General features: G+C 46.3%; 2 protein-coding genes across 2 annotated transcripts; both read left to right on the top strand.

The window, feature by feature from the left end:
* The first annotated feature begins 1,952 nt into the window (after positions 1 to 1,952).
* Positions 1,953 to 10,053, top strand: Magoh (mago homolog, exon junction complex subunit). The gene is made up of 5 exons (XM_052718008.1): positions 1,953 to 2,158; positions 4,027 to 4,085; positions 6,626 to 6,736; positions 8,687 to 8,769; positions 9,838 to 10,053. Exons 1-5 carry the CDS (start codon positions 2,071 to 2,073, stop codon positions 9,935 to 9,937), a joined length of 441 nt encoding a protein of 146 aa, XP_052573968.1. The 5' UTR covers positions 1,953 to 2,070; the 3' UTR covers positions 9,938 to 10,053.
* Positions 10,054 to 12,168: 2,115 nt separating this feature from the next.
* On the top strand, positions 12,169 to 20,483 carry Czib (CXXC motif containing zinc binding protein). The gene is made up of 8 exons (XM_052717695.1): positions 12,169 to 12,278; positions 12,503 to 12,586; positions 13,914 to 13,970; positions 14,525 to 14,606; positions 14,775 to 14,806; positions 15,655 to 15,732; positions 18,085 to 18,150; positions 19,518 to 20,483. Exons 1-8 carry the CDS (start codon positions 12,273 to 12,275, stop codon positions 19,593 to 19,595), a joined length of 483 nt encoding a protein of 160 aa, XP_052573655.1. The 5' UTR covers positions 12,169 to 12,272; the 3' UTR covers positions 19,596 to 20,483.
* The last annotated feature ends 5,539 nt before the right edge of the window (positions 20,484 to 26,022 follow it).

The raw sequence follows: 26,022 nt of genomic DNA, 5'->3' as shown, positions 1-26,022 counted from the left end.
CCTCCCTTATTGGAAATCTTGTAGACACCTCCAGTCTTTTTCTTCCTTGACCTCAGAGCAGTATTTTTTTTCCCCAGAGCTGAGGACCAAACCCAGGGCTTTGCGCTTGCTAGGCAAGCGCTCTACCACTGAGCTAAATCCCCAACCCCTCAGAGCACTTTTAACACTAGGCTGTTCTTTGTTTCTGGAATACACTTAGTTTAGTATCTATAACACTGTATGTCTGGCTTTCTCCTCACAGCTTTGGTCACAGCTTAGTCTCCTTTGCCTACCCTTTACATGATGGTATTTCATTTCAAATCCACTCATTATGGTATTTCATTTCAAATCCACCCATTTTTCAATCTGCATTGTCATTACCTGCACATGAGTCATCATCGTATGACTACCCTCGTGGATTACTTTAACAACTACCTATCTAACTGTATTATACTTCTGGTCTTTGGGTTTTCCAGTCTAGCTTACAACCAAAGCAGTCTTTCTAAAATGCAGCAGGAGCTGGGCATGGTGATGGCATATGCCTTTAATACCAGTCTGGCCTACATAGTGAGACCCTGTCTCAAAAAACAAAAACCAAGCAAAAACAAAACAGTGGTAGAGGAGGGAGTGGTGAGATGGTTCATTTGGTAAAGATGTGTGTCAGTCTTCCATAATGGAGACTTTTATTGTTTTTGAGCTATTCAACCTTAAAATTCCCACAGTCAGAAAACTTTCACAGAGGTCAACTTTGATTCTTAAAAATGACCTCTTGGGTAGTGGTCCCCATGTTTGACTCATCTAGCTTTTTGTTTTGTTTTGTGAGAGGGTAGACCAGGCTGGGCTTAAACTTACAGAGATCTGCCCCACTCTGCCTCTGAAGAGCGGGGATTAAAGGTATCTTTAATGCCTGGCCTGGCCTGGGTATATTTGGAGGCGTCGATGCAGGATTCCATCAGCACGCAGCCAGGGCTAAGAATCACTGCTGGGTAAGGAGACTAGGGGGTGGAAATCCAACATTTTAACTTCTACCCACAGCACCTAGACATCAGTGTGCCTGGAAGACAGGAGAGATGAAAGGCAACTTGTGCAGGAATGTGGCCCTCTGGAGGATGAGGTAGGAGGGTCACAAGTCCTAGGTCAGTCTGGACCATGTAGCCCTCTGGAGGATGAGGTAGGAGGGTCACAAGTCCTAGGTCAGTCTGGACCACGTAGCGGTACCCTGCCTGTAAGTAAAATAAATAAATGGCAGAAAGGGATGTTGGCAGTGCAGGCAACTCACAGGAAACGCTGTGGATTGGGGAAGCAGGCACTGACAACAGTTTTCTTAAAAGATAGTTAAGTAAGCTGGGCATTGGTGGCACACACCTTTAATGCCAGCACTCGGGAGGCAGAAGCAGGCGGATCTCTGTGAGTTCAAGGCCAACCTAGTCTACACAGACAGTTCCAGGGCAGCCTGAGCCGTTAAACAGAGAAACCCTGTAAGACAGTTAAGTAAAGCGAACTTTTTCGAGACAGGGTCTTAGTATGCAGCCTGTAGCCTCAAACTTGTGACCCCTCTGCTTAGTTAAGCTCTGAGTGCTGGACCACAGCTATTCACTACTACACTCCCCGTCAAAGCCAACTCCTGATTCAGACACCGGGGGTGGGGAAGGGGGCAGCGTGCTCAAAGATGGGTGAGCCATTTTGCCCCAATTTACTGTGGAGACCACTTGGGCTCAGAGAGTGAATAGTCTCGTTCGACTCACTTGTGTCTTTAAATTGAGGCTGAGCCTGAGTGGACTCCAGCGCGCAGGGCGGGGCTTAAAACCTACGGGTAAACGTCTCCTGACGCCACCGTGGGAGCTCAGGCCTTTACGGAAGCCCACGGACCTTGCGGAGCACTTGACTTCCGGAAAGGAGGAGCGCCGAGCTTGATCTCGCCTCAGGACTAGGAGGCGTGGGATCTCGTTCCCGCCTCCAGAGAGCGAAAACCTGTTAACGGCGCGGCGGTTTGACGTCACTTCCACGCGCCACCACTACGTCAGTCTAGGGCGCAGATCCTGGTAGTGTGATCTGTTCCTAAAGTTCGCTCTTGATTGTCCCTTGTGGGCCATGGAGAGTGACTTTTACCTGCGTTACTACGTGGGTCACAAAGGCAAGTTCGGTCATGAGTTCCTGGAGTTTGAGTTCCGACCTGACGGTAAGAGCGGCCTCCCGCCTGCCGGGAGAGGGACCGGACCTGGGGGAGGGCGGAGGAGCCGGGCTCCGAATGTGGCCAAGTGAAGGAAGGGACTGAGATCGGTGCCGCTGGGGTGTGGAAGGCACATTCTTTTTTCGGCTTCGCTGGTTCTTTCTGTCTGTACGCTGGAGCTTCTCCTTGGTAACTTTTTTTTAAAAGCCAGATTGCTTATATTTCAACGAAGATTGAATGCCCATGTTCCACCGGACTGTGTTCCACTCTGGGGACAGAGCAACGAAGATAAATTTCCACTCTAGTGGAAAATGTGTTTCAGTACTGGGAGAAACCGTAAACAATGATCTCCTATCGTGAGGAGTGATCAGAAGATAGCATCGCCGTTAGAGAGCACTCTGAAGAATGGGTATTTGAATTGAGCCGTAATTGAAAAGGGATTAATTTGTGACGCTCAGGAAAAATAGCGTGTGAACAGCAGGTCATAGGACAGCAAAGAACCAGGCATGTTTCAGGTGGCCACTGTGATGACTGAAAGATAATAGAGAATTTCAGGGAGAATAGTAGGAGATGATGTTAGATAGGAGCCTCGCCATTTAGGTGTTTATAGGCCATGAATAGGTGCAGCAGGAAAACAACTGGAAACTTTTAAGAGAAGAAGTGTGATCTGTTCTTCAAAAAGTATACTGGCTCTTGAACACAGAATGGGCAAGCGTGATGGTTGTCAGGACATAGATGGTGGTCCAGACTAGATAAATAGGACTATAGACGTGGAGAAGATTTAGGATACTGTTGGAGACAATTTGAATGTATCTGATTGATAATATTTTGGGAAGGTTGCAGTGTGATGAGGAAGCAAAGACAGTTCTCCTCCTCAGATCTTTTCCTTGTCAGTTCATTCTCTATAAGATGGACAAGAAAATGTAGCAACAGGCCTATGTAATTAGATTACTGTAGTTCTCTGATACTGTCAATGGCTTCCCTCTGCCTTCCTGATAAGATTCAAACCCCTTACCATGGCATACAGCCAAGCCGAGTTCCTGCCTGCCTGTCCAGCCACAGCCCTACAGTACTCCTCGCACACTGTTTTGTTTCTGCCTGCAACATCCCAAGCACTTTTTAGTTTTCAGCCTCTTTGATGTGAACTCTGTCCAAAACGCCATCTTGTCTTTTCTTGGTCCCTTAACCCACACCTACACTTTACATTCTTCCCTTGTCCCACCCACCACCCAAAGTCACTTTATGCATGAAACCTGCTCAGACCTTCAGCCAACATTTCCTGTTTTGTTGTTGTTTGGTTTTTCGAAACAGGATTTCTCTATGTAACTTTAGAGCCTATCCTGGAACTCACATTGTAGACCAGGCTGGCCTCGAACTCACAGAGATACGCCTGCCTCTGCCTCCCGAGTGCTGGGATTAGGTGTGCGCCACTTAAAAGTATGCAGAAATAGATCAGCATCATAGGACCACATGGGGGTATATGTGTGTGTGTTCCTGTATGCAGCTTCCTACGGTTTTCAAAATACTTCACAACCCAGTTGAGCATCGGCACACTCTCTGTGTAGGTAAGTTAGCAATTATAATTCCTGTTTACAGCTGAGGTCACTGACCTGCCGAAAAGCTGTTTGCCAGAGTCATAAAGAGCCTGCCTGTGTTCTTTTGCCACATCCTGGTAGCTTTAGCCTGGAGTCTAGTTCGGTGTCAGGTGCATCTTCAGTTGTTTAGTAGTTTAAAGTAGAGCACTGAAAAGACTAATATCACAGCTGTGAAGTGGGTTGAAAATGGATATAATTTAGACAAAGTTGATATTCTTAGTAGGCTACTGATACTTTGTTCATTTTATGTTGTACATTGCATTTATTTTTCTGCCCCCACAGGAAAACTGCGCTATGCCAACAACAGCAATTACAAAAATGATGTTATGATCAGAAAAGAGGTATGATCCTTTCCTTGACTACAGCCTAGCCTTTTGTTTTCATGGTTTATGCTCTCTCTAGTGGTAGTAATGAAAAATGAAGAGTGGGGAGATAAATACTTCTTTCTTTTTCTTTTTTCTTTGTTTGTTTTGTCTTTTTGTTTGTTTTTCCAGACAGGGTTTCTCTGTGTAGCCCTTGCTACCCTGGAACTCACTCTGTAAACTGGGCTGGCCTGGAACTCACAAAGATCTGCCTGCCTCTGCCTCCCAAGCTGGGATTGAAGGTGTGCTCCACCATACCCAGTTAAACACTTATTTCTAAACAACTGGGTTATTTCTCGGGTCTGTTATTTGCAGGTTTGTTGTTGTTGTTTTACAGTGCTGAACCAGTAACTAGCAGCGGAAATGTCTGTGTGTTGGTTTGAACCCTCAGTCTGCTCCATACTGACCATGTGACCTCAGACAAGTTCCCTAGCTGAACTCGGTCTCGATTTTTTTCATCTGCAAAATGAGGGATAATAAAATCTACTTTCCATTTCCCAGTGCTATATTTATTTAATTCAATATATTTATAGTGCTTGACATAGTTCCTAGCACTTAGTCTTTGAAGAGAGCATTGCATTTGCTCCTGAAAGGGAAAGTTGTTAAGTGCAGACTGGTGCCTTGTGTGTGTTTAGTTTTGTTTTTTGAGACAGGGTTTCTCTTCGTGGCCCTGGCTGTCCTGGAACTCCCTTTATAGACCAAGCTGGCCTCAAACTCAGATATTTACCTGCCTCTGCCTCCCCTGGAAATAAGGCATGCACATACCACCTGGCATATATGTATCTTCTTTGACCCTGATTATAAACGCCCATGTGACAGAGTATTCTGCCATATTTACATATAGGAAAATGAAAGCCCAGATATTAAATCTGAGGCTTGTTCAAAGTTACTCTTGCTTATAAGAGAGATTAGCCAAAATTCAGGCGTACTCATAGCTCAGTAAAGTTGCATTCTGCTGTGATTTCTACCATACTATTAAGACTTCATCAAAACTACTGTTTCCTTTTAATCACTCTGTCAGACTTGAAAATACAGCAGTCAGTATATCATCATACTATTTAGCAGTTAATTTTATGCCAAGTCAGCATCATATCTTTTTCTATTTAAGAGTAACTAGGATGGAGCTGAGGAAGGAGCTCAGTTGATAGAGTGCTTGCCTTCATGAGACCCTGGGTTTGGTTCTTAGTACCACAGAAACTGGTTATGGTAGTCCATGTATGTAATCTCAGCCCTCGGAAGGTGGAAGCAAGATCAGAAGTTTAAGATCATCCTTGGCTACATGAAGCCCTCTCTTTAAAAAGAAGCAGGATGGGGCTGGGCGGTGGTGGCGCACGCCTTTAATCCCAGCACTCGGGAGGCGGAGCCAGGTGGATCTCTGTGAGTTCGAGGCCAGCCTGGGCTACCAAGTGAGTCCCAGGAAAGGCGCAAAGCTACACAGAGAAACCCTGTCTCGAAAAACGGAAAAAAAAAAAAAAAAAAAAAAAAGAAGCAGGATGTATTAGTCTTCGTCCATCACTGTAACAACTTTTCTGACAGGCTTTTGAAGGATTATTGCCAGGAATGATGATACATGTCTGCAGTTGCAGGACTCTGGAGGTGAAGGCAGGGGGGTTAGAGATTAAAGTTCCAGTTTGAAGCCAGTCTGAGCTAAGTGAGACCCTGTCTCCAAAGCAAAGAAGAGATTAGTTAGCTCATTGTTCTGGAAATTCAAAATCCAGACATCGCTTCAGTAGTAGGAGTATGTGTGTGGCCATGCAATGACTTCTCAGACCAGGGGAGTGAGACAGAAACAGACCCTGGGGTGCCTTGGTTCCTCTGATGACATGCTGCAGTGAACTAAGGGTCTTCCAGTAATCCCTACCTCTTCAAGATCCATACCACTTCCTTAGTACCACCCTGAGGACCAAACCTTTAGTCACATAAAAGGGGTTGGGAAGGACACACTGAAATCATGTCCAAAGTAAAGGTGTATCTCAGTCCAAACATACTGCTATATTAAAATATCTGAGACTGGGTAACGTATAAAGAGTAGATTTACCTCTCAGTGAATTCCAAGACCTTGTCAGGTTTGGTGTGTGGTGAGGACCCAGTCTATTCTAAGATGGTGTCTTAATTGTTCTATCCTCAAAAAAAAAACAACTTCATATGACAAAGGAGTGAAAAGGGGGCCGGGTAATTCCCTTGAATCCTTCTGTCTTTGTGGCCTAATCATGTACTAAAAGTCTCTAGTCTCACAGGGGGCGTTAAGTTTCAACCTAATTTGGAGGGGCACGTTCAAATCACAGCAGAGAAAAGATTCATGGGAACAGGATATGCCAACAAGTAGCGGGGGAGCTGGGCTGTTGTCAGTGGGTACGTTTGATCCCAACCCACCTTTTGTTTTGAGGTTTGAGAAACAGATCTTCAGGAGCAATCATTTTTATCTCCCATTACTTTCTGAGTTAGAATATTGTTGCGGTATGGTGGTTTGAATTAGAGAATGGCCTCTACAGGCTCATGTATTTTAAACTTGATTTTAGGCTTATGTACATAAAAGTGTGATGGAAGAATTAAAGAGAATTATTGATGACAGTGAAATCACCAAAGAAGATGATGCTCTGTGGCCCCCTCCTGACCGAGTAGGCCGGCAGGTGAGTGCTTTATTAATTCCATGTTGGTGCTGGAAATGGAACCCAGGTCCTCTGGAAGAGCAACTAGTGCTCTTAACCACTGAGCCAGCTTTCCAGCCCTGTATTACTGTTTTGATAACTAAAAAATAAAAGATAATCCTACCTTGACTGCTACTACTCTACTCCATACTTCTGGTTTCTCTGTTTCTCCTGTCTTGTATAGCCCCATATTTCTTTTCTTTTTTTTTTTTTTTTTTTTTTTTTTTTTTTTTTTGGTTTTTCAAGACAGGGTTTCTCTGTGTAGCTTTGCGCCTTTCCTGGATCTTGCTCTGTAGCCCAGGCTGGCCTCAAACTCACGGAGATTCACCTGGCTCTGCCTCCTGAGTGCTGGAATTAAAGGTGTGCGCCACCACTGCCCGGCCATATTTCTATCCTAAAGGCAGGGGGGTTCTTTCAAAATGTAAATTATGCTGAACTTGTTGGTACATGCCTCTAATCTCAGCCCTTGGGAAACAGGCTGATGGGTCTCTTTGGCCAGCCAAAGGTACATAGTGAAACCATCTCAAAAACAAAAACTCTTCCTTAAAGGAAAAGATATGTAAATTTGACTTCATTAAACTTAAAACTTACAAAAGATATCTAGATAAAGTTGAAAGGAGCCACAGACTGGATGAAGATACTTGGAAAATATATCTGACAAGGAGTTTCTCTGCAGAATATGTAAAGAACTATAAACCAATAAAAAGATAACCCAGGGGGCAAAATCTTGCGAAGGATATAAATAGACAGTTTATAGACTCAAATAGGAGCCAGTAGACGTGGAAAAGACTTACAGGTGCATTTGCAACCTGTGAAAATTAGGACATCACATTTTTTAAAGCCTCATCAAGGTCTTCAGAATAGAAAGAGTTCATACACTGATGGCAGGAATCAAGTCCACTAGGAAGCCATTTGGATAGGAGCTGGCAGAGCTAAAAATACTTAATTTCGGTGGGACTGGGGACCTAAATCCAGGACTAGCACAGTTGTTTACCAGGGGCTCGGCCCCAAGATCTAGAACATTCTTGCCACATCATTTGTGAGGAACTTAAGTCTGCTTCAGTAAGGAAATGGCATGTTCAACACATTTAAATTGTTGAGTAGCTCAACGTAGATAAATCTTAGAAACAATATTGAATGGAAAATATATATATCCATATCGGGTATGGCCATTTATTTTAAAAGTATGCTGCTAAATCTAAAAAAGCAAGTGGGAGGAATACATGCCAGTTTTAGGGGGATCCCAGAGAATAGAGTGGGAGACAGGTATAACTTGTGTTTTGTTTGTTTGTTTGTTTGTTTGTTTGTTTGTTTTTTTTTTTTTGGTTTTTCGAGACAGGGTTTCTCTGTGTAGCTTTGCGCCTTTCCTGGTACTCGCTTTGGAGACCAGGCTGGCCTCGAACTCATAGAGATCCACCTGGCTCTGCCTCCCGAGTGCTGGGATTAAAGGCGTGCGCCACCACCGCCCGGCTTGTTTGTTTGTTTTTAAAGATGGGGATGGGGAGCAGCAAGGTGGAGCAACGGGTAAAGGCTCTTGCTGCCATACCTGGCAGCTTGAGTTCAATCTCCATAACCCACATGAAGGTGTAAGGAGAGAACTCCCATAAACTGTCTTCTGACCTCCATGAATATGCCCTGAGATTCATGCCTACATGCATACATATCTCTCTCTCTCTCTCTCTCTCTCTCTCTCTCTCTCTCTCTCTCTCTCTCTCTCTCTCTCACACACACACACACACACACACACACACACACACACACAGCAGTGAGTAACTATTATTTTAAAAGAAGAAGAAGAGGGACTGTAGAGGTGGCTTGGTGGATAAAGTGCTTGTCGTGCAAGCATGAGGACCAGCGTTTGGATGAGCCTTTGTCCTGTGTGCTTCCTTAATGATCAGTGCTGTCTTTATTTATTTATTTTAATGTTTCTAGGAGCTTGAAATCGTCATTGGCGATGAACACATTTCTTTTACAACATCAAAAATTGGTTCCCTTATTGATGTCAACCAGTCTAAGTAAGTATCTATGACATTTATATCAGTTATGTCTGGTGTTGGAGATTAAAAAGAAAATGTCAACCAACTGAGGCCAGCATAGAAAGATGTGGTGCAGACACAAGACAGAAGTCATTATGGTCCTCCTCATTCACAGGGGCTCCAGGTTACAGTTGTCTTTCAGTATCATGGAGGGTTAGCTCCAGGAATTTTGGTACCAGAATCTTTGAATGCTCAATTCCTTTATATAAAATAGTGTCCCATTTTCACAGAACCCCTGTGTACTTCCCATATACTTTAAATCCTCTTTATAAAACCAAATTGTGTATAAATAGCTGTTATATCATTTAGGAAATAACAGCAAGAAAAAAAACATCTGAATATCCACTCAATAGTTGGAAACCTCATAAACCTAACTATATCCTCCATTCATGGCTGAACTCACAAATGCAGAGCTTATGGATTCAGGCCAATTGTGTTTTCAAAGGTTGCTTCTTTTACTTGTGGTTCATTCAGTTAGTGCTTCTCAGTGACACCGAGGAATGCATAGTAACATCCAGAAGAGAAAATGAAGTAAGGCCAAACAAATGTTGGTCAGTGAGTGAACAGCTTTCTCAGTGGTGACTGTTCAGTGGTGAAAATCTTGTATCTAAATTTTAAAATTCATGTTGTCGGTGGTGTGAATTATAACACTGGGATGTGAATCTATTTGCTATAAAGAATCTTGGGTGCTGGGGCTGTCTTGTTTGCGGGTACTGGGAATTGAACGTGGTTAGAGCCTGGCATGTTAGGCAAGTGCTTCACCACCGACCTGGATTTCCAGCCTTTTAAAAAAGCACAAGACAGAATCTGTTTTAGAAATCATGATTCTCCCCCTTGGTTTTATGTTTTTCACAGTAAAAACAGCATGCTTTACTCCATTTTAGTAAGTGACTCTTTCCTTCTTAATGGACATGTGCTTCCTCAAGGTTCTACTGCTGTAAATACCTTCATAAGGAACAAACATTTTGTAGTAATCAGGGTTATTAATTTTTTTATTTGCCAACTTTTCTCTGCTTCTTCAACATTTTTGTTTTCTTTGTATTTTAGGGATCCAGAAGGCTTACGAGTATTTTATTATCTTGTCCAGGACCTGAAGTGTTTAGTCTTCAGTCTCATTGGATTACATTTCAAGATTAAACCCATCTAGATTGGATATTGTGGACATGAGGGGGGTGGGAGTTTTTAGTTACCATAATTAGGAGGTTTTTTTCTGTATATTGGGGCAATTTTTATAAACAATAAATGATGGTCTTTAATAAAGTAGTAACATGTATTTTTTGTTATTTTTCTAAACATCTGAATGTGTGAATTATTTCTCATGTAAAATACAAACTTTCAGTGAGTGCCAGGGAGATGGTTCTGACAGTAAAGCTTTAGCTGCATAAACCTGACATGATAACCACCATCCACGTCCCTGGGACCCACGTGGGCCAGCCAGCCTGGACTGAGCACCCAGCAGCAGAAACAGGTACCCTGCCTCAACAAGGTGGAAGGCAAGAACTGACTCAATTTCCACACCTGTGCTGTGGCATGGGCGTGTGCTAGTGCACACACATATACTAAATACGTTTTCTAATACAATGAGAGTTGGGAATCTCATTGGCAATATTCAAAAGAAATTCCAGGACAAGTGACCTGGGTTTGGTTTTAACAAAGAGCCTCCCTTCCCTTTACTGCCCAGATGACTTAGAACTAGGGATCAGTCACCCAAGTGCTAGGATTACAGGCAGGCGCCCATCACACCCAGTTCAATTTGGATTCTTAAATTCCAAGGGAAAAGGAACCTGAATATTTACAAGACAAATCAATTGCTGGAGTTACAGTTCAGTAGGAAAGCACCTGCCTAGCATTTGTGAGGTCTTGGATTTGATCTCCCCCAAGACAGACAAAATAATGCAATATTTGACCCTAATTGCATCATGCTAAAAAACTAATGTTGACACCATAAAGAAATTTGAACATTGGCTGTTGGATTTACATACACTGTGTGTGTAAGACTGGGTTTTGCACATACTAAGCAAGTGTTCCACCACCAAGCCACATTTCACAGCTGAGTAGTGTTAGCTTCTCGGGCATGAAATTGCATTGTGTTGGGCTTCAATTTTTTTTTTTTAAGATGTTTTTATTTATTATGTATACAGTGTCTGTCTGCATATACACCTGTAGGTCAGAAGAGGGCACCAGATCTCATTATGGATGGTTGTGAGCCACCATGTGGTTACTGGGAATTGAACTCATGACTTCTGGAAGAACAGCCAGTGTTCTTAACCTCTGAGCCATCTCTCCAGCCCCAGGCTTCAATTTTTTTTTTTTTACAGATCCAGTATTTCAGTGTGGAGGAAAACTGTTCAGCAGATAGATTTGTAGTCACTTTCTCTTGCTGTTACATAAATTTCATGGCTTTAGGCAAATAGCTGGTTAGATTACACTAGAAGAAATGGGACTTGATAGGTTTCATGTGTCTGAAGGGATGTGATGAGCCTAAATACACATCCTTAGAGACAGTCCAACCTGAGACAAGGTCCCAAGCGTTCTCAGCCTTTTCATGCTTCTCTCTGCCTGCTGCTTCAAGTTAGGGGTATCACTATCTTGACAAGTCAGGATGCCAGACTATTTACTGAGATTCTTTGAGGCCAGTCTGGTCGTGTCAGAAAAAGGCTTTTTTTTTTTTTTTTTTTTTTTTTTTTAATGACACTTGAGCAAGTGAAGAGATGGCTTGGCGGATAACAGTGCTTGTTGCTCTTGCAGAGTACCCCAATCCAGTTTCTAGCGTCCACATGGTGGCTCACAGCCATCTGTCACTAGAGGATCCGGTTCCCTCTTCTGGCCTCGGCGGGAGCTACATGCATGTGGTGCACCCACATACAAGCAGGCAAAACAAACATAAAATTAAAACAAAGACGGGGTTATAAAAGTGTCAAGTGGATGACATGTTTTCGAACATTGATGCCCACGGCTCCTGCAGTGTCGGTAAAGAAATGATAGAATAAGACCGCAGAGAGGAGCCAGCAGTTTTCAGACATAGGGACCACGAGGACGTGGACACAGAGTAGCCCTGCGGGAAAGATCGCAGCGTCAGGTCGGGCAGGTAGATCGAATGAGCAGTGTAGCAGAGGGCCACTACGCCAAATCTGCGAGGATGCAACGAAACCTAAGAAGACTCGGAACCACAGGCGGAAAGAAAACCGAGGGCCCAGAGCGGTCGAGCAGAGGTTTCGAGCCAGAACATCCTGCCTGCTTAGTGATGGCACAAATTGAGAATCAGGAGCTATCTCTGACATTAGCGAGTCCATGGATTCCAACGCGCCCACAAAGAAAAGCGCTACCCGGCAGGTTACGACGAGACAAACTGGAAGCAGCCCACACCGCTCACCAACGCCCCGATTCCCGCCCACCCTCACTGAGGCTGCGCGGGCGGTGCCAGCCTTTTACGACGGGCCGGAAAGCAGCAGTCGCAGCGGCATAACGTGGACCAGGCAGCTATGGGGGTAAGGGGAGGCGATTCGCCACCGGAGCGTCCGGTAGCCGAGTCAGAGGTGGGGTGGAGGCGGCGAGGCCCTGAGAGCCGCGAGCTCATACCAGGAGGGAGTGAAGGGAGTGGGCGCGCGTGGAGGCCCGGGAGGCCGGCCTTGAGCTGGGAGGGGCGGAATGGGCGGGGCACGCGGCTGCGCACGCGCGGCCATGCTTTCAGCCTGGCCCGCCCTCTTCTCAGAAAATCGCGCTGCAGCTCAAAGCCACGCTGGAGAACGTCACCAACCTTCGGCCAGTGGGCGAGGACTTCCGGTGGTACCTGAAGGTGAGGCGGAAGGCGGGTCCCTCCTGGGAAAGGGAGGAGCATCGGGAGGCTGTGGGCGTTCTTAGGGCCCAAGGCCAAGCCACTATCTCAGTACTGAACTGGGAGCGTTTCTGTTCTACTGGGTCCGAGGTAGTTATCCAGGCACATAAGTGGATTTTTCAGGGTGGAATTTTAGATCTTACTTTTATTAATTATTAGTCTCATGTAATCTAGGCTGGCCATGAGCTCTTTATGTAGCGGAGGATAACTTTGAGCTCTAGATCTTCTTGCCTTTCCCTTCCGTGTGCTGGGATTACAGATGTGCGTCCTCCTCACGGTGGAGCTTTGCCTTTTTTTCTCCTCTGCAGTCCTGGGGATGTATCCGAATCTAGGGCCGCAGGCTAGCACTCCCCAAATGTACAATCTCCACAGCTCTTGGTTTGTAAACAGACACTGAACAAAATGTTATTTGAGGGGACCTTGTGACTACTTAATATGGTGAATGAAACTCACCTTGTCTTATTTGCTGGCTTAACTTGTGAAAGTTGACCACCCTTCGTCTTCACACAGTACTAGTAAGCCTGGTACAACCGGGTAGGTGCCCTGTCTGCATGGTCTGTAGAGATCCAAACAGTGTGCGGCTCTTCACTTCCCAGATTCTGCCTTATTCTAGTCTAACTCATCGACGCACATACCCATCCAAAGCCTTGTCTTTCAGGAGGTCATAACTGATCGCTTTTCTTTACATTTAATCCCCTCGGTACTAGACAAGTGCTCTACCATTGCATCCACAGCTCCCATTTCCAAATGTTTTGGAGCACGAGGTCCAGGGCTCATTTGAAAAATGAACTTCTTTGACTTGAAACAGAATAATGAAGGAGACAGAAAAGAGTAACAAAATGATGAAAGCTTGCCCCAGCACTCTTAGGACCCTAAGCACAAAGCTCCTAGCCAGGCGTGGTTGCTTGGGGGCCTGTGACTTGGGTTCCCCAGCCAAATGATACACTTTTTAGGGGAGGGTAGGAATGAAACAACTTGTTCTTGTCTGGAGATAAGTCTGCTCGGGTCCTCATTGGGGCTGGTTGTAGGATGAGGTAGGAATCACCTAGAAGATAGGCTGTATTAGGCATAGTGGCACTCACTCACTTAGAATCCCAGTACTCTGAAAGCAAAGGCAGGGAGATCTCAGGTTCAAAAATAGTTTGGTCTACATAGTGAGAGCCTATCTAAAATAAATAGGTAGAAGGATGTGGTAGGTTATGAGCCTGCTTTACACTATACTTACCCTAACCATGATGTCTTTCCAACTAAGCCAGCTGCTCGACTAATACTCTTTTTCTACCCCAAGTTGAAATGTGGCAACTGTGGTGAGATTCCAGAGAAGTGGCAGTATATCCGGCTGATGGTAATAGTCCCCACCACATACTCTGGGCAGAGGTTTGGGGACACGGGCCTTCATCTCTCTTTCCTTTGAACATCTTTCTTTTCTTTCTCCTTCTCCTCCTTCTCCTCCTCCTCCTCCTCCTCCTCCTCCTCCTTCTCCTCCTCCTCTTCCTCTCTCTCTCTCTCTCTCTCTCTCTCTCTCTCTCTCTCTCTCTCTGTCTCTTTCTTTCTTTTATGGTAGCTTGAGAGAGCAAACACCAGTGTGGTCAGCACTGGGAACAACAGGCCTCTTTGGGATATGAGGCAGAGTTCAAAAGCAAGAGGGACCTTTTTTCTCAATCACAGGAAGACTCCTTAGGGTGCCGCCCCACCCACCCCACCCCAGGTGTGCTGAGGGGTTGAATCCATCCTAAACATGCTCTACCACTGAGCTATCCCCAGCCCTCCTGTAACTTTCAGCAAGTGACTCACTTCTGTGGGTCTTGGTCTCTTCCACTGGATAATAGGGATGAGATCTCTTTGGGATCCTTGCATCTAACTGTTACATAACTAGAGATTATGTTTGTTTCTTGTCAGGACAGTGTGGCACTGAAAGGAGGCCGGGGCAGTGCCTCCATGGTCCAGAAGTGCAAACTGTGTGCCCGGGAAAACTCCATTGGTAGGTCAGGCATGACTCCCTCCAGGTTCTTCCAGGCTCACTGGAAGCAGACTCATGTTGTCCAGGGGTGGACTTGGGCCTGAAGTACTAAAACCTGGGCAGCTCACTCTTTTCCCTGAGTGGAGCGTGGGTCTAGAGTCAAGTCAACTTTTCCTTTTTGTATTTCAGAAATTTTGAGCAGCACCATCAAGTCTTACAATGTAAGTTTCCTGCTGCAGTGACGGGGTGGTCGGATTAAATCTGAACTGGTGGCTGGGAGGAGTGGTTCAAGAGCAGCTGCATCAAAGTGGCCAGCCACAGGACATTGTCCCGTGTCCTTAACTCTTTTTTGTTGTTTGAGTCTAGGTTTCAGGCTTGGCTCAAACCCTCCTACTCCTGTGTCAGCCTCCTGAAAGCTGAGATTACATGCACTCGACACCATGCCCTTTTATTAAGTCTTTAATGCACTTAGTTGTTTATTTGCTCAGTCCATCTTTTATTCACCATACACTGGGTGATGGTGCAGTGCTTTCCTGAAAGTACACTGGGTTGAAAATTTGGGCATGGTGCTGGGTACTGAGCCCACGGGTGAAGTAGGCATGGATTTCCTGGTTACCCACCTCCCAAAAGGTACCCTCTACAATCCCCCAGCCCTTGTCCTCATGGTTAGCAAAAGGCAATGGTGTGCTTACTGGGACCATACGGTGGTCTGGAGCCTTTGTAACATAACATTCTTGTTTGTCTTCTTGGTGCTAATTATTTACCATTCATTGAATATAGTGTTAGGGCCTATGATTGGCTCGTTCTGCATGATTCAGGTTTTCCTCAGCTCTATTGACAAGCAGGAAGGCTGGCCCAAGGATCCTTACTCTTCTGCAGAAGCTGTGTCTACAAAAGGTCCTCTGGGAGCAGTGCCCGAGACAGGTTCTTTTAAAGGGCTCAGTTGTTCTGGGTCCCATTCAAGGCTCCTGGGTGCAGTCAGGGCCCACATGGCATAAAGGACAGAGGGCATGGGGTCTCCCGGGGGCCCACTGGGCCTGCCTCCTCAAAGGAAACACTTCCTTTCTAGGCTGAAGACAATGAGAAGTTTAAGACAATAGTAGAGTTTGAGTGTCGGGGCCTTGAACCGGTTGACTTCGAGCCCCAGGTACGTATTTGTAAGAGGGTCTCGGGGAAGGGAATGTAGAACAGAACTTTGCTTCTTACAGAGACTATGAAATAGGAATTCTCCATCCTGCTTTTCCCTTTAATGCTCTAGCACTGAGCAGGGGAGTCTATGATTAGTAATTGTCACTGATTAAATGCCTGCTGTATGCTGTGCTCCATGCCCGTCACCTTTACATGTTACTTCATTTCATCCTTACTGTAACCCTGTGGAGTGATTCATATGAGGGAACTTCAAAGATTGTGCGCGTCTCAGTTAGGGTTTTTATTGCTGTGAAGAAAAACCATGACCACAGCAACTCTTATAAAGGAAAACATTTCATTGGAGCTTGGTTACAATTTCAGAGGTTCAGTCCATTATCATCATGGCAGGGAACATGGTGACATGCAGGCAGATGTGCTGGAGGAGCTGAGTGTCCTACATTTTGTAGGCACAGGAAGTCGAACTGACCCCCCTGGGCAGTGTCCTGAGCATAAGAAACCTCAAAGCTCACCCCCACAGTGACACACTTCTGCTGTGGATATCTGCATGTTGAATGTGTTGCTCTGATTGATTGATAAATAAAACACTGATTGGCCAGTAGCCAGGCAGGAAGTATAGTGTAGGCAGGATAAGGAGAGAGGAGAATTCTGGGACAGGAAGGCTGAGTCAGGAGTCACCAGCCAGACATAGAGGAAGTGAGATGTAAAATCACCGGTAAGCCACAAGCCATGTGGCAACTTATAGATTAATAGAAATGGGTTAGTTTAAGATGTAAGAACAGATAGCAAGAAATCTGTCACGGCCATACAGTTTATAAGTAAGATAAGTCTCTGTGTGTTTACTTGGGTCCAAGTGGCCAGCCTCAGGGCCACAGGAGCTGAACAGAACCAGGAAAACTTTAGCTACACACTTCCCCTAATGAGGCCATACCCACTAATAGTGCCACTCCCTATGAGACTATGGGAGCCAAATAAATTCAAACTACCACAGTGCAACCTGCCAGAGTCCCACAGTTAGTAAGCAAAGGGCTGTAAGTTGAACCCAGGTCTGTTTGACTCTTAAATCAGTACTCACCCCTTTATTTGTGTACTTTTACCTCACAGTAGATCTGAGGGGTAAGTTAGAAAAGATGGTATTGGCATCCCCATATCATTAAAAAAAAAAAAAAGAATCCTCAGCCATACATTGAGTTTAAGGCCAGCCTGGAATCCATGAGACCCTGTCTCAAAAACAAAAAAAAAAACCTTAGATTCAAATCCAGTTATAGTGGTGCCCACCTTTAATCCCAGCACTCAGGAGGCTGAGGCAGGTGGATTTCTGTGAGTTTGACAGCAACCTGGTCTCCATAAGGAGTTCTAGGACAGCCAGAACTATGTAGAGAGACACTAGCTTAAAAAAAAAATTGCTTAAGGGAAGTTCCTTGTCTGTGTATCCTGCATATTGGGCATTAACAGCTTAGATGCAAGATTGTAGAACATCGGTAGCAAACTTCTGCCCTCCGGGGTTCTCCCATTGTGCTGTAATCCTGTATTTAAGACCTCCTCCCTCCTTCAATAAAAGGCATTCGGCATTAAAAAAAAAAAAAAAAAAAAACCTAAGGTTCAGAGAAAGGAGTGGAGTGTGGAGTGTGTACCCAGGTCCTTCAACAGACAAGGGTGATGGAGGATGTACCCCACTCCTGCCTTTGTACTTGACTAGTTCTTGTTAACACAAACCAGAATCCCCCGAGTAGGGAGCCTCAACTGAAGAGCTGTCCTGATTGCTGATTGAGGTGAGCCTGGATGTATAAGGAAGATAGCTGAGGCTGGACATGGCCACACGCCTTTATTCCAGCACTTGCGGGGCAGAAGCAGGGGCATCTCTGTGAGCTCAAAACCACCCTGGTTTTCATAGTAAGTTCCAGGTCAACAAGAGCTACATAGTAAGACCTGCCCCAAAAAAGAAAGAAGGAAAGGGAAGAAGGCAGAAGAAAGAAGAGAGAGGGAAGTAGGCAAGCAGGCCAGTGAGCATCCTTCCTAGATGTCTCTGCTGGTTCCTGTCTCTAAGGTCCTGCCCCATCCTCCCTGGGCCATGAGATGTAATCAAAGTAAGCTCTTCCTCTCTCAAGCTGCCTTTGGGTCCTGGTGCTTACCACAGCAACAGAAAGAAATCCAGGCAGTCTTCTAGGCCAGGGCTGTAATTTAGACACACCACAGCAGTGCCGAGTCACTTGGAAACCCGAGTTTTACAGGAGCAGCTGCTGCACTGAAGTTGCCTTTCATCTTGAAGGCTTTGCTAGAAAGACCAGCCCTGGGCCAGTCTTCACAGGTGCTGTCTCTCCCCAACCTCACTCTGTTTTCCTCTCCCCTGCAGGCTGGGTTTGCTGCCGAAGGTGTAGAGTCGGGGACAGTCTTCAGTGACATTAATCTGCAAGAAAAGGTGAGACTTGGGGATCCTGCAAGGTGCTGTATGGTACCCGATGGGAATTATCTTTTTGGTGAACAGAGCTTATCAGTGGAGAGCTAGCTCTGAATTTTTGTGCTTTTTGTTAGTGATTCTGCTATTTAAATGGCCGTAAGTCCTGTGTACATGCAGGAAGGCTGAATGTGCCTGAATGGAAAGTACACAGCAGATAAGCTTCATTTAGGCTTGAGTTAACAGTGCCTGTGCCTGTGAACTACATAGTAAATATGCTCCTCTTAAACACATAAAACAGAGGTATTTACTTCACCAGTTAATGAAAATCTTGTCACAGACGCTCATGAGAAGCTAAGCCCATCTCCCCTGGGAGCAGTAGTTGAAGTGTCTGTAGTGATCAGCTGGAGTTGTTTCAACCCTGCAGATAGACGAGTCTTTTGTTCCAGCTGTGAAGGGAGGGCACCAGCTTATTCTATTTGCATGGCTCCTTGTAACCGCAGTAGGTGGCATTCTGTGCCCCACCTTGTGTTGGTTTCTGTGCTAAGCATGTTTCCAAATGTGTCTCCTTTCATTGTTCCAACATTCACTCCCAAGTCTCTTTTCTCCCTTAAATAAAGGACTGAACTCAAAAGCCTGGTAGTGGTGGCCCACACTTTTAATCCAAGCACTTGGGAGGCAGAGGCAGGGGAATCTCTGAGTTAGAGGCCAGGCTAGTCTACAGAGCAAGTTCCAGGACAGCTAGCTAGGGCTACACAGAAAAACTCTGTCTAGAAAAACCAAAATAAAGCCGGGTGTCAGTGGCGCACGCCTTTAATCCCAGCACCCAGGAGGCAGAGTCAGGCAGATCTCTGAGTTCAAGACCAGTCTGGTCTACAGAGTGAATTCCAGGATAGACACCAAAGCTACACAAAGAAAGAAAGAAAGACAGAGACAGAGACAGAGACAGAGAAAGAAAGAAAGAAAGAAGAGAAGAAAGAAAGAAAGAAAGAAAGAAGAAGAAGAAAGAAAGAAAGAAAGAAAGAAAGAAAGAAAGAAAGGAAAGAAAGAAAGGAAGGAAGGAAGGAAGGAAGGAAGGAAGGAAGGAAGGAAGGAAGGAAGGAAGAGAGAGGAAAGAAAAGAAAAGAAAACAGAGGAGGGGGAGGGAAGGAGGAAGGGAAGGAAAGAAAAAGAAAGAGAGGGCAGAACTTAGGCTTGGGGAAGTGACATGACCAGCCTGGTTACAAGGCTGAGAGATGGAGTTCAGGCCTGAGCTGTCTGCTCGCTGAAGGGTCTCTTGTGTTCGTGACTCGCTGAGTCAGTCTGCATTGGGCTTTGGAACTCCTGGTTCTCCACTGTCCACACTGCCCCATTCTGCCTTGAGAGGCTAATGCCACCTTCTTATTTCATAGGACTGGACAGACTATGACGAGAAGGCTCAGGAGTCTGTGGGGATCTTCGAGGTCACCCATCAGTTTGTGAAGTGCTGAACTGTCTTCCTACAAACTTGCCCATAAGAACTGAGAGGAGAGAGAGTGCCCTGAGCAGAAATCCCTTGGGGCTTCTCATCTCTCATCCCCTAGCACCTGTACCAAGCCCTCACAGTCTGCATGCTGGGGTTTGTCACGGTTCTAAGTCCCACCAATAAAGCCCTGTTGGTGTGTGAGGAAGTATGTGAAATACTCCCTCCACAAATAGAAAGGACTCTGGAGGTCTTTGCTTTTCAATTCCTGCTCTGCACCTGATCCAATTTGCAAAATACACAGGAGCGCACAGCTCATAAAGGCTCTCCAGCTCTTGGGAAATAGGCAGGTCAACCTACAGGATCAAAGGCGGAAGGCCAATGGCACCAAGAGCAGAGAAGCCTATGGAATGATGCTGTGAGCCCAGCAGCTCCCAACTAAAACACTCCCTGATCACCATGGCTCTCCAGTAAACCCAGGCATCTGTTAGCTGCTCACTTCACCCCAGACCTCACTGGAGACCAGCAGCCCACTCCTGGCTTCACATTGCTGCTGGTGGCCAGTCTGTTCATTTGCTGTGATGGAGTACTTCCTGTCAGTCAACGCGGAAGTTCTTCCTCGTGTGGAATCGGCCTGTGGCCCCTGAAGCACCGCTCGCTGGGCCTGGCTTATCCCTGTGGCCATACTGTATGTTCTGCTTCCAGACAGCTCTTGGAGTGAAGACAGCAATCATGGCCTGCTAAGTCGCATGGAACCAGATCCCCACACAACAGAGTGGGTCAGTGCAGTACTAGGCCATGGGGACCCTTGTGCCTTCATACTTGGGAACCCCACCATTTGGAAAACCTGTTACCCAGACTGTATTTCTCCAATATTCTGCTGAAGCAAAAACAAAGATTTTATGTTTTAATTATGTATACTTGTGTGTATTTATGTGCAAGTATGTGGATGGGAGTGCAGGTGCCTTCAGAGACCAGAAGAGGATGTCCTGTCCCTTGGAGCTGGAGTTAAAGGCCGTTATGACCCACCCAATGTGGGTCCTAGGAACCAAACTCAGGTCTTCTGCAAAAGCAGTGGGTGCTCTTAACTGCTGAGCCATGTCATCTCTCTAGTCCATGTTCTCCTACTGCTACGAGTAGAAAGGGCATGCCATCCCCTGGCTGGTTGAGTAAGAAAGGGAGCTGGCAAAACTGGCCATAGCTGAGACTGGTAGGAGGTGCCTCCTTTGCTTCAAGTCTGGCAACCATGTTGTGTACTAAGTCCCCTGTGTTCCCTGCTTCTGCGAACTTCTACATCTGACAGAGCAGGGCTTCCATCCTCCCCCAGGGCAGTCTCTCACCCACTACGTCCCCGCCACAGTCTACCCTGGAAACAAGCAGGTAGCCCTGGACTGGGGAAGTAGCCTTTCTTGTTTCTAGTGTACAGCCAGTGTGTGTTAAGTTCATAACATTAAATACTAAAGGGAAGGATCTCTTGGTTCTAGAAGATGAGGAAACCCAAGTAATCATTAAGAAGTAGAGGAAAAATGAAACAGATTGTACAGAACAGGTACCATTCAATACCTATTTAACAAAAACAGCAACAAAGAAACTCTTACCCAACTAAGAACTAGGAGGAAACCAAGAGCAAGTGTCGTGTTTAGTAAGTGATGCAGTGCTCGTGAGCTCCACTCAAGGTCAGGGAGGAATGAGGACTTCCTCTGTCACTGCTGTTCATTGTGCGGGCCCCACCAGTGTGGCAGAAGAACTTAGTACAAAGTCCGAAAGAGTTGACAGTCTATGCAGAAACCAAAGGCATTTCAACACATTAACAAGCAAACCGTAAAAAATGTAAAAAAGATGCCTTTTCTAATAGCAGCCTAGGGTGGGGTGTCTCTCAGGGACAGAGTACGTGCATAGAATGCATGAATCCCTGGGTACACTCTCCAGGACCACAAAGAAATGTAATAGCAAGAAAGTACATCCCTCCCCCAAAGTAACTAGGATTTAATCTCAAATTTGTAACAATGGAGAATACCATTAAGCTTCACTGAAAGGCAGTGAAGACCTATATTATGATGGATAGGAAGACTTGATGTTCAGATACCCATTTTAGAAAATTTTAAGTTTAATTGAAATTGTAATATCTGTTTAGCAGAACTTGAGTCACTTCTGAAATCCCTGAGTCACAGACTTGTATACCAGATGCCAGTGTGTATACAGAGCAGTGGCAGTTAAGCTAGTATGGTATTAGCTCTGTGGTGGCCAAATAGATCAATAAACAGGTTAAACAGACCCATTGATGTAAAAAAAATTGACAGATGGTGTTGCAGATGAACATGTTAATTATTAACTCTGTGTGTAGGGACAGATGTTCAGTGAGGGAAGGTTGGAGCCCTACTTCACGCTGCACTTGCAGATGTATCCCACCCGAGGCTTGTGAGCTCTGGTGTTGGAAACCATGTGGGAGGGGTGGATCACTGGGCTCAGCATCAGCCTCACTGCAAATCCTGGCCAAGTGCCTCCCATCTTGGGACCTTATTTTCTTCATGTGAAAAATGAGGACAGGTTCGCTCTTGAGTGTGTTACTCCATGACATTAGTCCAAACGGTGTGCTTGAATCCTGCTCATTACCAGGCCTACTCACTGTACAAGCTGTAAATAAAAGGTAGATTCAGGAGTCTGGGGAGACGACAAGGGGGAGCAGACTATGTGGAGGTCAGAGGACACTTGGCGGGAGTCGGTTCTCTCCTCCCACTGTGGGTTTCAGTGATCCATTCAGGTCATCAGGCTTGACAAATGCCATTCCCCACTGAACCACCATCTTACGGTCCATTGTTTTAAGTTTGTGTGTGGGAGGGACACACGTGCCATGATGCATGTGTGGAGGACAAAGGATGGTTTGTAACGGTTTGTTTTCTTCCCACCATGTGGGCTCCTGGGGATCAGAATCAGGTTGGTGACGGTCACCTTTACTCACTGAGCCATCTCACACACCCCCCCCAGCTTTGGTGTGGACACTAAGTGAAAGTGCTCAGTCTGTCTGTCCTTAAGTCACCCCAGCAGCGCTTTAAGTACCATCTTTATCCACAAAGCGTATTTTCTTAGCCAAAGCTACCTGTCTGTAATCGTGGCTTTTGGTGACTAACCACGTGTGAAGATTGAGGTATATTGGGCTGCATGCTTTGTGTACAACAGCAGCCTTTCAGCTACTTCTCAGCAGAAACACCCGGGGCAGGGCTTGGCTGGCTGAGGCAGTCATGATACAACACTCAGTAAGGCAGGTGCCTGTGGGTGAGCCTGCTCACTGGTGGGTCCCTGGGGATCAGGGGGATTGGGGTGACTTTCAGTCCAGCCCTCCAGAAAGCTGCTTTCTTTGTTTGTTTCCTGGCACCTTTTGTGCATGTGCACATTCACTTGGCAGTGTCCCCCATGGGCTTCTCTAAACAGGTGTTACACTGGAGCTCACACATCTGGGGACAAAACGGGGGAGGGGGCGGGGTGGGAGAGTAGGCATAAGCCATTAGCTGCAGTGTCTCCCCAACTGCTTTTCCCCACCGGGAAACTGTTGGGAACACAGGTTTCCTGGCTTCACTGCATGCCCACCAGATGTGCCTCTCCCAGGTTCAAGCTTGAGATTGTCTAGCAGAAGCATTCCCAGAGGGGTGGGCTGCACCTCAGCAGGAGGCGCTGCAGGGCTGCTGCAGGGCTGGAACAGATGCTCAGCATGCTCAGCATGGGGTCCAGGCTCAACTCATGAAGCAACTGGAAACAAGAATGACCTGATCAGAAGTGCAAACAGGCGCCTTGTGGAGGGCGCATGCCTTCAATCCCAGCACTCAGGAAGCAGCCTCCTATGGATCTCTGAGTTCAAGGCCAGCCTGGTCTACAGAGAGTTCCAGGACAGCCAGGCCTACACAGAGAAAACAAAAAACAAGAAAACAAAAAAAGAAGTGCAGACAGGCTGCACTGTTCTCTAGTGACCCAATGCCCACTTGGAATGAGCCCAGGGCCCCAGCTGTCAGTGCCCTGCAGCCTCCAGATGGAGCCAGCCTGACTCAGACCTGCCAGCCCTCCTTGGCATCAAGTACAGACTGATGCCTGCCACCCTGCTGCCTCTGACATGCTGGAAGAATCTGGCTGTTTTCAAATGTAGATAAAACCTGTGCCCAACAGCTGCCTCTTGCTGCTCCCTAAAGTGGGAAACAGTGCAAGAGGACCTTTGCCTGTGTGCCGTTTGTAACGGTTTGTTTTCTTCCCACCATGTGGGCTCCTGGGGATCAGAATCAGGTTGGTGACGGTCACCTTTACTCAGAGGAGTAACAAAAACAGCAACAAAGAAACTCTTACCCGACTAAGAACTAGGAGGAAACCAAGAGCAAGTATCGTGTTTAGTAAGTGATGCAGTGCTCATCTACTTCAAATTATTAACATTCACTTGTTTTAAAAAGTCATGTTTGAGCTGGGCGGTGGTGGCGCACGCCTTTAATCCCAGCACTCGGGAGGCAGAGCCAGGCGGATCTCTGTGAGTTCGAGGCCAGCCTGGTCTCCAAAGCGAGTTCCAGGAAAGGCGCAAAGCTACACAGAGAAACCCTGTCTCGAAAAACCAAAAAAAAAAAAAAAAAAAAAAAAGAATGTGTTAATTTGAATGTAATTGGCCTCCACAATCTCATAGTGAGTGGCACTTTTAGGAGGTGTGGCTTTGTTGGAGTGGGTGTGGCCTTGTTGGAGGAAGTGTGTCACTGTGGGGGTGGGCTTTGAGGTCTCATATGCTCAGGATACCGCCCAGTGTGTCAGTTGGTCAAGATGTAGCTCTCTCAGCTCCAGCACCACGTCTGCCTGCACGCCACCATGCTCCCTGTCATGATGATAATAGACTGAACCTCTGAAACTGTTAAGCGAGCCACCCCACTTAAAAGTTTTCTTTATAAGAGTTGCCATGGCCATTGTGTCTCTTCACAGCAATAGTGACCCTAACTAAGACAAGAACCAAATACTCAAATGCCAGAGACTAACAGGGAACAGTTCTCATTCAAACCACAGACTAGGAAACAGACCAGGCAATGTGTGCTGTGTGTAAAAGACCATGATGCTAAGCAGTCTAATGAGGTTCCACACAACACTCACTAGGGTCTGGAGATCACCCTGTGAGATACAGTTGTGCAAAAAGTAGGGAGTTAACCAGGGAACACTAGGGAGGTGAAGGGGAGGGGCAGGCATGATCAGCTTTTACAGAGCTCAGGAGACAGCCAACGCCATCAAAACCAGCACATCCATGTTGGGTACAGCAGCATAGACAGGAGACACTAACCTAGCTAGCCTTTCACAACCCTCAGTCATTCTCCCTGAACCACTCCACTTCCATACTGTGCTGAAGAGTTTTATGTCAGCTTGACAAAAGCTGTAGTCAACTGAGAGGAGGGAACTTCAGTTCCTCAATTAAGAAAATGCTTCCAGCTGGGCAGTGGTGGCACAGGCCTTTAATCTTTAATCCTAGCACTGGCAGAAGCAGGCAGATCTCTATGAGTTCTAGGCCAGCCTGGTTGATAGAGTGAGTTCCAGCACAGCTTGGTCTACACAGAGAAACCCTGTCTTGAAAAGAAAAGAAAAAAAAAGAAAAGAAAAAGAACATGCTTCCATAAGATGGGGCTTCAGACAAGCCTGTGGCCATTTTCTTAGTAAGTGATTGATAGAGGAAGGCCCAGGCCATTGTGGGTGGTGCCATCCCTGGGTTGGTGGTCCTGGGTTCTATAAAAATGCAAGCTGAGAAAGCCACATGGAGCAAGCGAGTAAGCAGCACTCCTCCATGGCCTCTGCGTCAGCTCCTGCCTCCAGGTTCCTGCCCTGTGTGAGTTTCTGCCTTGGCTTTCCTCAGTGATGGGCTATGATGTGGAAGTGTAAGTCAAATAAACCCTTTCCTCCCCAACTTGCTCTTTGGGCATGGTGTCTCATCACAGCAATAGAAACGCTAACTAGGACACACACCCTGGCGCTCTTCCATGAAGCCCCCCTGCATTTCCCCATCCCATGAGCTTGGTGAGGCTGGCTCATACTTCTCAGGCTGCTCAGAGCTAATGGTGAGTGAAGTCCCGCCCTCCCCTACTGCACTTGCTGCTCATGCTGGTTCCCTGGGTTAGGGAGGCTCTCGGCTGGAACTGAGGCTCTAGCTACAGCTGGGCCGGCCTCTCCATCCACGACACCTGGCTTCTGAGGAAGGCCCTTGCTGGCAAACCATCTCCATACTCTTGTAGCAGAGAGATACCTTAGTCTAGAGCGGTAACTGCCCGCCCTCTGGACAGGCTTGATCTTCCATGCTTGTATGATTTTATCCTAGAGGCCTTCTGTGAACTGCTCCCCAGGTTTCAAAGCCTCCCAGAAGTTCCTTAGCACAGAGCTTGGCTGTTTTAGGAGAGCTTGACATAAATCTAGACAAGTTTGCCTTCGAGTAACCGAGACAGACCTCTTTCTCTGCCTCT

This window comes from Peromyscus californicus, unplaced genomic scaffold, assembly GCF_007827085.1.
Source record: "Peromyscus californicus insignis strain IS unplaced genomic scaffold, ASM782708v3 Scaffold_5__1_contigs__length_169319896, whole genome shotgun sequence".
NCBI lineage: Eukaryota > Metazoa > Chordata > Mammalia > Rodentia > Cricetidae > Peromyscus > Peromyscus californicus.
This window is presented reverse-complemented; position numbering and strand designations above follow the sequence as displayed.

What these genes read in the sequence shown, in the direction of transcription:
- Magoh (XM_052718008.1), top strand. Translation starts at nt 2,071, where the DNA reads ATGGAGAGTGACTTTTACCTGCGTTACTACGTGGGTCACAAAGGCAAG. An exon ending in ATGTTATGATCAGAAAAGAG is followed by an intron (nt 4,086 to 6,625) that starts GTATGATCCTTT and finishes ACTTGATTTTAG; the next exon opens with GCTTATGTACATAAAAGTGT. An exon ending in CTGACCGAGTAGGCCGGCAG is followed by an intron (nt 6,737 to 8,686) that starts GTGAGTGCTTTA and finishes TAATGTTTCTAG; the next exon opens with GAGCTTGAAATCGTCATTGG.
- Czib (XM_052717695.1), top strand. An exon ending in TGCCCGGGAAAACTCCATTG is followed by an intron (nt 14,607 to 14,774) that starts GTAGGTCAGGCA and finishes TTTGTATTTCAG; the next exon opens with AAATTTTGAGCAGCACCATC. An exon ending in GCACCATCAAGTCTTACAAT is followed by an intron (nt 14,807 to 15,654) that starts GTAAGTTTCCTG and finishes CTTCCTTTCTAG; the next exon opens with GCTGAAGACAATGAGAAGTT.